We start from the raw sequence: 12,251 nt of genomic DNA, 5'->3' as shown, positions 1-12,251 counted from the left end.
CCCCCTCTTGAGCCCACTTCTCCCCCCAGAAACCAGCCTCCGCTGTCTGAGCCCCACCTCCCTGTCCTGAGCCCCACCCTCTCCCACAGCTGCCTCCTCCCATTACACTAATAGAAACCCATCTTCCTCATCTTGGCCCCATTATCACCCTCGGAGACAAACGGGCTCTATGATGGGAGGCAGCTGGCCAGCTACCGGGTCATTGTTCTGAATGTCACTGAGAGCCTGAAAGGGAGGGGAGCCCGCAGGATCGAAAGTAGGGCTGCAATTACTGGCCTATTCAGTGCCCCAGAATAATACCCTGTCATTAGCTGGCAGCAGGGAGGAGATCGGTAGGGGCAACGACCACGGGGCGATCTTTTCTGGGGAGAAAGAGACTGGCACACACTTGCTACCCCCTGGCTGGCCGCTGGGAGGGGGCACCATCCCCAGCTCCCACCTCCTAATTACCCTGGCAGACATAGATTGTCTTCCTAGGGCGGTGTGGGGAACCAGGGAACAGCAGAACCCGTAATAACTCCATCTGGTCATTTAGCTTCAGAGGGCTTTGCCAGCCTATAGCTGCTCCACTGTACCCCAAACCACTGACGCCCACCCTTCAGCCTCCCTTTGCAGACACCCAAGCTTCCAGACGTGCTCAATTTCAAGTCTTCCCACTCCTGGGACAATCACTCCCTGGCAGGCTCCCAGCCCCAAGACAGAGTTTTCCTGACACCAGCCACCAGATGCTCCTCTGCAGGTGGCTGGGGAAGGCTGTCCTGGCCTCGGTAGGGCTGAGGCTTCTCTGCCTCTTCGGGAGGGGCAAGGCTGTCTTATGGCCCTGGGATCTTTCTAGGAGGGACCAGACTTTCCCCTGGTCCTCTACATCTCTGATCAGATAGATGAGTGGCCATTGCAGCACCCCAGGGAGGGCCCTGGCAGCTCAAGGAAAGGGACCCTTGCTCAGCTCAGCTGGAGTGGGGGCCGGCCTCAGCCATAGTGCAGAGGAGGATGGCAAGGGAGCTCCTGTGGCTGGCTGAGTCCACACAGCCACACAGCCTTGACACCTGATTCACTGGCTTTGGATTCCTTACTGGGGTCTCCTGTAGAGGCCAACTGCTGATCGTAGAAACCCTCAGGAGACCATGATTCGGCTGGAGACTGGCTGAGCTGGTGGGAAACCAGATTGACAGGGAAGAAGCCAGATTGACAGAGGAGGAGCCAGACATAGCGGGAGGAGCCTGGCTTGTCTCATAGCAGTTCCCCTCAGAGGGCTGCGAGACCCACCCACCTGTGCCAACCCCACAGGCCGGCCTCTGACTGTAACACATTCCACTAGAGGAGATTGCTGGGAAGTTGAGGCTATGCCTTGGAGGTGGGACAGCTGGTCTAGGGGAAGGGATGAGGGGTGGTGAAGGAGTCGTGATAGGGTTGGGAGTAGGGATGCTGAGAGTCTGATCATGGAAAACTTATCTTGGAATAGAATCCCCCGAGAAGCCAAAAGCAAACCACGTACACTGTTGGGCTGTCCAGAAAACATCCAGAGGGGCTCCTCCCAGAGAAGCCAAGGAAGTCACATCCGACAGACAGACAGACAAAAACGGCTCTAGGAGACTACAAATCAGACAGACAGACAGGACAACTTGGAATAACTGGGAGCTAGAGATGGAGAGCAGCTGAAGTCCTAGACCATCTGGGGGGTGGGGAAAGTCTCCCTGCCCCCACCCAGGGGGAGGGCCCCCATAGGCAGGGTGTATAGGCCCCTCCATGAACCCACATTCAAGAGAATCTCCTACCTCCCACCCTCCCTCCCCAGAGCACCGCCAGTCCCCAACCTCAAAGCCCACACCTCCCAGGGGAAGGTGAACAAGGTGAACAGCAAATCTCTTGGAAACTAAGATCATGGGTTTCCTATCATCCACCTCAAACCCTGGAAAATGACCCTATTCCCTTGGAGCTCCAGCCCCTTGAGAGGGCAGCAACCCTCCCCTGCCCACGTCTACCTGCCTTCTGGGGTGCTGCTGGGACCACCTCTTTTCCACTCCTTCCTACCCGGAGCTGGGGCTGCAGGTGGGCACCACGCAGCCAGCAGTGGAGTGCTGGAGCATAAGCGGGCATGCAGGCTGCGAGTGGATGGGAGGAGAGACCACAGCAAACCCAGGGGACAGTCTCTATTGCCCGCTCCTGCCAGGCCTGGGCTTCTCAAGGGTGTGCCATCTATCCTCACTGAGGCCTGGTGCTTGGTTAGGTATCAATAAAATGCTCACTGAATTGAGTTGAATTGATGGCGCTGGAGGCAGGTCAGCTTTTTTCTCTTCTCCCGTACCAAGGAAGGCAGTTTCTAGGAAGGAGGCCTGGGTCATGTGTCTGAACAGTGAGGGTCCATGGGAAGGGGCCAGGGCTCTCAGGGTTTTCCTGTACATCGCCCTGGTGTCTTCCACACCACCACGCTCTCCTCTTCCTTTCTCGCTGCACCATTTCATTCTCCCATTTCTCTTCTTCCTTCTAATTTCCAGGTGAGCCGTGTTCCCTTTCATGGCATCCTAATGTCCCACTGCATGGAGAACTTCTCAAGTTCTTCTCGAGAACTGCTCAACTTTCCCCACCCCCCTTCTCAACTTGGAAGTTGGCCTTATGTGGCTTTATGTCCCCAGGCCTGGCCAAAAACTTGTCACAGAGGACACCCAAAGCATCAGCCTCCCATCTTCAACATGGCTGGCGTCAGGAACTCCCATTCCTCCCTCAGCTCTGGATTTAAGGTCCCTTCGGGTGTCTGGCCTCTCTGAGTCCTCCTCCAGTCCTCCTCCGAGCCCTGCCTCTTTCTCTGAACTCCCCTATAAGCAATGCCTTTCATGGGGTGTTTGTCTGTGCCCCGAGGTCTCTAGCCACCACTTTTGATCACCGTCTAGTTATTTTCCAGAGGATAAAGGGGGAAAGATCACAGAATAATTGGATCTTAAATCTGGAAATGGTGCGCATGAGAAGTCTGATGCCCTAAGCCTCCTGTGGCTGTGCTGGTCCTTGCTCTGTGACTGTGGACAAGTCTCTGGGTCCTCCAACCCTTACCCTCCTCTCATCCTTCAGGGACAAGAAGAGCTGCTTAGTCTGGCCCCATTGAGCAGCTGGGAGGCTTGAAGGGATGATAGGTGAATGCCACTTTTGAGACAGACCAAGCCCTTCACTATCCAGGTGAGGAAACTGAGGCCCAGGGGAGTGGAGTACCTCGCCCAAATTCACTCCATAACAGGACACTGAGAGACTAGGCAAATTTCAGGCCAGAATCCAAGGAAAAAACAAGTCAAGGAAAGAGAAATGTGCAGTGTGGAGACAGACAAACTGGTGGAAAAGAGAAAAGAGCAAGAGAGACTGACAGCACACAGATCGGAGGGCAGGCGGGGAACACAGCGTGGGCACAGAAGAGGAGAAACACCAGGGCAGAGAGACAGAGGCAGGTGCGGAGGGAGGAGGCTGATCACAGGACGGAGAGAGAGCACCAGGAAGGGGGACAGGGAGGCAGAGGGCAGAGGAGAAAGCTCAGGAGCGTGGCTCTAAAACCTGACTTCTCAACACACGCATCCTATCCCAAGACTATCAACTGAGGCAGCCAGGGCTGAGATCCTTACGCTTAAAGTCAGGCACCTGGGCTGACTGGAAGAAGAGCAACTAGAAAGAGAAGTATGAATCCTTGATGTAAGAGGAGGGCCAGGCACTGTGCATGGGCTGAGTGCACACCGCTGTGTGCCAGGCAACACTACTATGTGAGAGACATGAATATCCTCAATCAAATCAATTTCCCTGGCTGCTTAGAAAATTAGATTTTCCACGGGCCATTTAGAAGAAAGGAGCATAAGTTTGGGATGAGAACGATAGGACATAATGACCTTAAAAGTTGGAAATGGCCCATCTGGGGTCCAGAGGGAGCAGAGAGAAATGGAAGTCTGAGGAAGGAGGTGAAAGCGAACAACCCCACATGAGACTCAAGAGGCGGAGGCCCAATAGACAGTGCAGTGGTGCGTGCTTTGCTCTATTAGGAAGGAAGATGGGGGTGCAGGAGGGAGGAAGGGCCACAGTTCCCACCTTTGGGAGGCCAGGTCGGAGCAGGCGGGCTTCTGCTCGGCATCGGCGGCTGGGCAGCAGAACTGGTGCAGCACGGTCTCATTCCTGTGGGCAGAGCAGAGGGAGATCAGAGCGCCTGAGACAGACTGGGCCCTCGTCCCACCTGGTGTCAAAGCATTTCTGCCCTGAAACCTTGCTGCCCCCATCCCTGTCCTTTTAAACCCCCTGTGTAACACTCAGGCAGCCAGTCACTGCTACGGGCAAGAGTGTAGCGTTGATTCTCTGTCCATCAAAGTCCTCTTCAATCAACCATTAGGCTCAATTCAAATGCCACCTCCTGTGTGAAGCCTCCTTGACCTCCTTGGCAACTACTTCTACACCCGCTCCCTGCAGCAGGCTCTTTCATGTGTATATAGCAAATGTCCTGCTTTTTTTTTTTTAATCGTAGTTTGTTCTTTATGATCCTGTTCTCCAGCAAGGTCCTGCAACGCAGAACTAGGTCTGTTTGTTTAGGATGCACAGAATTGCATGCAATGAATACTTTGAAGCTGATCATATGCAAAGATACAAAACATTCATACTGGGACTTTAGTGTTGCCAGTTGAAAATCCGAGGAGTGGTGCTCAACGAGGCATTTGGTGTAGATGAAAAAGGCAAACCCAGAGGCAGCGATCTGGGTAATAGCCCCAACCCTACGGTTAGCCGGCTGTGTCAGACATGGCTCACCTTCAGCTGACTTACTAATGAAATAAGGGAGTTGAACTACAGAAGTGGTTCTCAGCCCCCCTGTATATTAGAATTACGAGGAGATTAAAAAAAAAAACATATGCCTGGGCCCTCCCTTCCCCCAGGGACTCTGAATTATGTGGTTTGGCATGAGTCCAGATACTAGGACTTTAAAAAAAAAACACTCCCAGGTGATTCTAAAGGCAGCCAGGATTGAGAGGCACTAGACTAGAGGATTTCCAAGGTCCCTTCCACCTCTAAAATGCTGTGATTCTAAAATCCACTTTGAGCCAACCTGGGATTTAATATTGAAATTACTTTTGGATGAAGATACACCGACCCATTGCCTTCTCTTCCTTAATAAGCAGTTGCCGTCCTGGGCATTATCAAGTCAGAGAATGTCAAACCTGGAAGGGCCCCCAGAGATCATCTGAAAGGGATTTTCAAAATTCCTTCAGCTTCAGAACACTTTGTCCAAATCAAATCCTTACTGGAAGCCTATTTTGTAAAACAACAAAAGCAGAACAGCTCCATGGCTGGAGGATGGGGCATCTGTGCCACTTCCCAGACCTCCTCGCCCTGAATTTGGTAGCCCCCTCCCAGGCACCTCTTGGGAGCCCAGGGTCTGAGAGCGTAGACAGGAAATGCTGAATTTGGCTATCTGCATGGAGGAAAGTAACACTGGAGGCTATCTTAATTTTTGTGTTGTTTTTTTCAGAGACAGAGCTTTGCTCTATTGCCCAGGCTGGAGCGCAGTGGTGTGATCATAGCTCACGGTAACCTCGGCCTTCTGGCTCAAGCAATCCTCCTGTCTCAGCTACAGGCATGTGCCGCCAGTCCCAGCTAATTACAGAAAAACTTCGCAGAGACAAAAGTCTCACTATGTTGTCCAGTCTGGCCTTGAACTCCTGGCCTCAAGCAATCTTCCTGCCTTGCTCCTAAAGCACTGGGATTATAGGCGTGAGCCATCACATCTGTCTGAGCCAACCTTAATTTGACAAAAATAAATTCAGAAAGGTTATATGTTTAAATGAGAAAAATTAAAAGGAAAAAATCAGAAGGAAACAGTAATATAGCTTATGGATTGGGGAGATTTTAAAAACAAAACAGGAAACTGAAAAGCCATTAAAAAGATAAACATGTCTGACTACATAAAATGAAAAAAAAATCTGTATGAAAACAAATACTCTAGGAAATCAAAAGGCAAATGATAGACTAGGAAAATATATGTGCAGAACGTATGACAGAAGGAAGTTAATACCCTGCACTGAGCTGCACACATTCATAGTGCAAAGACAAACCCAGCAGAAAAAAACAAGCAAAGGATAGGGATAGCAATGAGAAATCTAAAGAGCCAACAAATAGGCTCATCAATACTATTCTGCCACACAAACTCACATTAAGAACAAATTCATAGCCAATGGAAAGATGCTTACTAGTAAATAGGAAAATGCAAATTAAAGTCACGCTGAGATGCCATTTCTCATCCATCACACTAGTTTGTACACATTAAAAAGACTTCTAACTATGAGTCCTGGTGAGGATGTGGGGAGAGGGGTGCCCGAACCATTATCTGTGTAGATGTGAATTATTAAATGTTTATGGAAATGTAAACCAAAAGTAAAATTCTAAGCCCCCAGTTGACTGAATGGACCCCCTTCTCAGCCAAGGGCATTCCAAAGAAACCTGAAAAACTAGCTCAGGCCTTGATGGGCAGTGGGGGCAGGACCTGCCTCCTTATCCCCTCCTACTGTAGGAATTCAGGCACAGCTGACCGACATTAACATTAAAACAAAGATCTTAAGAGTGACAAATCAGACTCTTCGTAGTAGCAATAAGACACAATTTCTAGCAACTTCCAACCTGACTCTAGCAGAGCATCACATGACAGCAGGCCTTGAAAGAAACTGAAGTATTTCACAGCAAAATATATTTCTTTTATATATTTTCAAATGGCCCTGCAAAGCTGTCTCTTGGGAGGAAAATCTACATTCTGTAGAGAATCCTCTTCCCTTTCCAGGTCTTTTTCCTGATCCAGGAGAAAATCAATTAAGTGTCTGGCACCTTTTTAAGTCTGATAAGAAAAATTTACAAGCTACTCTCTCTGAAGCCAGTACCTGGAAGCTTCATCTGCATAATAAGAACCTTGGTTTCCACATCCTTATTTTAACCCAGACACTCCCCTCTACTGATTCCAGGTCGATAATAACAACTCTTTCAACAAATTGCCAATCAGAAAATCTTTGAATCTACCTATGACCTGGAAGCTCCGACCATATTCCAAGTTGTCCCACCTTTCCAGATTGAACCAATGTACACCTTGGTTCAATCTCACTTACATAGGTGACAGATGTCTCATGTCTCCCTAAAATGTATAAAACCAAGCTGCGGCCCAACCGCTTTGGGCACATGTTCTTAGGCCCTCTTGAGACTGTGCCGTAGGCCGTGGTCACTCATATTTGGCTGAGAATAAATCTCTTCAAATACTTTACTGAGTTTGACTCTTCAGCAGAAGCATTGTTTTTAGTGTGGTGGTGGTGGAGGGGGACAAATGGAAACAGCCCAATCCCCATCAATCAGAAAATGGTTGAATAAGCTGTCATACCTTCAACCATAGCATGCAATGACACCACCTGTGAAAAAAGAACTAGTTAGCACTCTATCTCTCAGTCCGGATGGATTTCCGCAACATATTGTTAAATGAGAAAAGCAAGTTGCAGAGAAATATATGAAGAGTGATTCCAATTTTATAAAATAAACAATGACTCCTCTCACCAAATGCAAATTCTATGCATGTGTACTCTATTTATATATGAATGCAAACCAAACTATTAACTGGCTACCTCAGCGGATGAAAGCCGGGAAAAAAGACCGAGGTAGGAAAAAGAGAAGGAAAAGCAATACTTAGGGTAAAATGTTGACTGAAAATGTTAAATATAAATTCCCATGTGTGATATTACTGTAAAGCCATTAAAACCGAATATGAACCTGGATAACAGCTGGAAGATGCCAGAAACCAGCACATATACTGATGTCATTTCACAGAATAGATCATGGAAAATTTTTATCCTGGACTTTTGTTCATTTAATACATTTTTCGTTACGGATGATATATAATCGATAGGCCATAGACTAATAATTAATGTAACAAATATAATTTTTTTAATGGGTATTAAAGAAAATAATTGAATCTGAGCCCTCATTTTACAGATAAGAAAATTGAGGCTGAAGTGATTTGTCTACAGTGATTCCCTGGACAGAATTTCAGGTCAGTCTCTCAGCCCTAGGTTCACGCCTGGGCCAAATCGAAGAATGTTAGAGAACTGTTTGAAACCTAAAGATCTTTTGCTAGCACCCAATGCTTCCTGGCCTGAAGAAAAGGAGAAAATGGAATGGGGAGATGGAGCAGGAGCAAGAAGGGCCCAGAGCCCAGACAATGCAGGGAAGGTGGACCCAGGTGTGCCGTGCAGCGGAGAGTCTGTACCGCCAGTTCCAGGCCTCCAGCTGCTCCTGGGTCCCAGGGCAGGTTTGGAATTCCTGACAAAAGCCATCAAGAGCATAGGCAAAGAAGCATTGATTGTTCACTACCCACAGCGCTGGCATTTCAGGAAGGAAACTCACCCACCCGGTCATAGGCTGGCACGGTGGTACCTGGGGGGACTCTCTTCTGATTTTGCCTCTGTTTCCCTGAGGCTTCCTCCCAAGGTTGGGAGCCACTCCTGTGTCCATACACTGTGGGTGGGCACTTGATGGTCTTCCCAGGTCCCCAGACTCAGCTGCAGTGACATATGAATGTCCCCAAGTCCTTCAGCACGTTGGGCTTGGGCTGACAGTGCCGTTGGGGCTTCTGCCAGTGGGGTCCCTAGGGACAGTTCAGCCAAGTGGGGAGCTTATCTTCCAGTTATGCCTCTGAGCTCCTCCATCCACCTCCTGCTCCTTAGGCCTCTCAGCCTAGGTCAGAACCCTTCTTGTCTTCTTTTGAGGTTTAGTTCATGCTAAATTGTAAGTCTTGCTTTGCCTGCCTTCGACCAACCTGGCCACCCACTCAGCCCAAGGTCATGGTCTGTTTCCTGATGTGGGCAGGTCTTAGCTTAAGTTTGCTAAGGTCACACAGCTAGTTAGTAGCAGAGCCTAAACCCCAAGCAGGCTCCTGTCAAGGATCATGCCCATGACTCCTCGTCAAAGGGTTTTTGGCCAGTGACCATTCATGTGTTCATTTACCAAGCCTGGGCAGGGAGTTCCTAGCACCTAGCTCAGTGCCTGGTATACTGCTGGCACTTCATGCTTGATTATGCAAAGAAGCATCACTGCAGTCCCTCCCTCTGGGAGCTCACCAACTAAGAGAATGCCTTAGTCTATTTGTGTTGTTATAAAAGAATATCTGAGGCTGGGTAACTCACAAAGAAAAGAGGTTTATTTGGCTCACGTTCTGCAGGCTGAACAAGAGGCATGGCTCCAGCATCTGCTTCTGGTGAGGCCTCAGGCTGCTTCCATTCACGGTGGAGGGGGAAGGGGAGCCAGTGTACGCAGAGATGATGTGGCAAGAGACGAAGCAAAAGAGAGAGGGGAGGGAAGTGCCAGCTCTCAAGGGAACTAACAGAGTGAGAACTCACTCACCCACAACTCCCCAGAGAGGGTGCTAATCTGTTCATGAGGAAGTAACTCCCATGACCCAGGTACCTCTAGTTAGGCCTCACCTCCAATTCTGGGACTCGATTTCCTCATGAGGTTTGGAGGGGACAAGCATTTAAACTATAGCAGAGAACATTCACATCAAGAAAGACCAAGGTTCCTGTTTGGTTGTAGCTGGAAAGGAGCCACACTGGGACTGTGAACAGAGGGATCATTGCCTAGGTCATCCTCTGACGCTGCCCCCAAGCTTCTTCCTGAATCCCTAGTCTTCAGGCCATGACCTTTCTCTCCCTTGCTGCCTTGCTCTCTTCCCATGCTCCCTGGAACACTGCCACCATAGCAGATGGACACCGGGCACCAGAGGCTGGGAAGGTGAGCAGGGGACCGGAGGGAAGGGACAGGATCTCTTGGTGGCACCAACCTGAGGTTATTTCCAGGATGGCCCATAACAATCTGTCCACATGGGAGGCAGGGGGCCATGGGCACAACCTGCTTCTGTCCACAGACCCCAGAGTAAGGCTTTCTCCCCTCAGGAGGGCTGGCTTGAGGTCCCCCCACCACTCTTACACCCCAGTGAAGCTTTTGGGGGGTCCATGCCAGGTGCACCAGTTTTTCACAAGTGGATCACAATCCCTCTGTGTGTTCATTTAAGTCCTTTATTTCTCAAAGCTTCAGTTTTCTTGCCAGCGAAGCTGGGATAATAGCAGCTCCTGCACCTCGCAGGGCTTTTAGGAGAGCAAACACAACAGCGGATGGCAAGGCACACCGCAAAGGCAAAGGCCGCACAAAAGCACCTTTTATTCATTCACCCTCCTGACCCAGCCCTTTTATTTCATCTGTGCAAATGACAGAAAGGAAGGCAGTATTTCTTCCTCAGACAATGCTTCTTGCATCCTTGAAATCAACCAGTGCTGCATTTTGTGAGCACCAAGAGGCAGAAAATGTCCCCTCAATACAGCAAGGACCAGCTGTTCTCAGAACCTGCTTCCCAGGGGCCCCACACTCAACATGCTCAGCTCTCTGTACCTGATTCATCACACCAGGTCAGACGGTGACATGCAGCATCTCTGCATCCCTATTTTGTGGTGGTAGAAACTCAGGCCTCCTGCAGAGTGAGACAGGCACCCAGCAGGCTGAGCAAATCCCTGAGATATGGAGCCTTTAGGGAGAGGACCCAGGATCCCAGTCTCGGCTACTTCCCATCACCGCTGGAGAAGTAAAGAAAGGGGAGGTCCCCTTAGGCCTGAGTGTAATCATCGCACTTGGGGTGGGGGCTGCAGGGGGGGCCATTCAACTGCCTTAGGCCTTGGAGCCAGACAGACCCCAACCCGCCTCACATCATGGGCCTGGGAGGGGCTTTCTCGGATCCCCTTTGGCATACAAGTTGGGGGCATCATTCACATTGTGGTCATGGGAGCCACAGCCCAAAGCTGTGGCCCTGGGAGTTCTGTGGCTGGAGGGGCTGAAGGAAACTGGCATTGTCAGGACCCCTCTGAAAAGGAACTCAGCCCAATTCCCAGTCCTTGGCTTTTTCTTTTCCAAAAGCCAAGGACTGAGTATGTGCTATGTTCCTTGAGGGAAGCTTCCTTGAGGGAGGCTTACAGAAGTCCAGCCAAAAGCTTCTTTCTTGGACTCTTAATTCCAGGGCCAATGGGTTGAAGCAGAATTCAGTCCCCTGTGGCTTTAGCAATCTCAAATCTCCTGTGTTGATGAGCACTGATGGGGCAGCTGGACTGTGGATGGATGTGGTGAAGCCTAAACATGAGGCGGTCTGTGGGCCCAGAATGAGGATTCGTATGTGTTGAGCATCCCCTGTGGTGCTGTGAGGTGGGGCTGGGTGGGAGCTTGCAGCCCTCTAGGAATGACACTGGAGCAGGGCAGGAGGCTGTGTTCCTTGGCCAGCAAGAACAGCCAACTCAGGGAATTCCAAGACCTCTCCCAAGCAAGATGGGAGTCAAGGGTCTGCACAGGAGGCAGCGTGGGCCTGAAGGAAGAGGGGAAGCTAGGGCTCAGTCAGGAAAGAACCCTGTTCCTTTCTTTTCTTTTTTTTTTTCTGTTTTGAGACAGGGTCTCACTCCATTGCCCCAGCTGGAGTGCAATGGTGCTATCTTGGCTCACTACAACCTCCACCTCCCAGACTCAAGCAATCTTCCCCCCTCTGCCTCCCAAGTAGCTGGGACCACAGGCATGCACCACCACACCTGGATAATTTCTTTTTGATGTTTTTGTAGAGACAGGGTTTCATCAGACTCCTGGGTCTCCAGTGATCCATTTGCCTTGGCCTCCCAAAGTGCTGGGACAAGGATGCTGGGATTACAGGCATAAGCCACCATGCTGGGCCTCCCTGTTTCTTAAAGAACCAGGAAGATGAGTGAGTAGTGCTGGCAGGGGAGCCACAGCCAGGGCCAGCCGGCCAGACGGGGAAGGAGCAGCAAGTGCAGCAAGGGGCTGACGAGGGCCGCCGCCAAGGCCAGGCTCGCAGGGTCACAGGAGGATGTGCGCTATAACTCCCATGTCTACATTTAGTTTGAGACTCAGAATTCCACTACGTGGCCACGCTGAAAAAAATAAGGGTTTCTCTGCTTCCCAATTATTAAAAAATAAAAACAGTTGAATGAGCTGGGCGCAGTGGCTCACGCCTGTAATCCCAGCACTCTGGGAGGCCGAGATGGGTGGATCACGAGGTCAAGAGATCGAGACCATCCTGGTCAACACGGTGAAACCCCGTCTCTACTAAAAATACAAAAATTCAGCTGGGCATGGTGGCGTGTGCCTGTAATCCCAGCTACTCAGGAGGCTGAGGCAGGAGAATTGCCTGAACCCAGGAGGCGTAGGTTGCGGTGAGCCGAGATCGCGCC

General features: G+C 50.2%; 1 protein-coding gene across 6 annotated transcripts in view; it reads right to left on the bottom strand.

The window, feature by feature from the left end:
- The window catches only part of IQSEC3 (IQ motif and Sec7 domain ArfGEF 3), a 109,134-nt gene that overhangs the window by 70,707 nt on the left and 26,176 nt on the right, over nt 1-12,251 (bottom strand). For 5 of the 6 annotated variants that reach the window (XM_017545392.2, XM_017545393.2, XM_017545395.2 and 2 more), the window contains exon 2: nt 4,057-4,140. In XM_017545392.2, coding sequence (XP_017400881.1) covers nt 4,057-4,140 — 84 coding nt within the window. Of the gene's footprint in view, nt 1-4,056; nt 4,141-10,489; nt 10,497-12,251 lie in introns of those variants that run through there. The other variant, XM_017545397.1, reaches the window with a different exon arrangement.

The sequence above is a fragment of the Cebus imitator genome, unplaced genomic scaffold (genome assembly GCF_001604975.1).
Source record: "Cebus imitator isolate Cc_AM_T3 unplaced genomic scaffold, Cebus_imitator-1.0 Scaffold179, whole genome shotgun sequence".
Classification (NCBI taxonomy): domain Eukaryota; kingdom Metazoa; phylum Chordata; class Mammalia; order Primates; family Cebidae; genus Cebus; species Cebus imitator.
The sequence above is the reverse complement of the archived record's forward strand: the minus strand, read 5'-3'. Positions and strand labels throughout refer to the sequence as shown.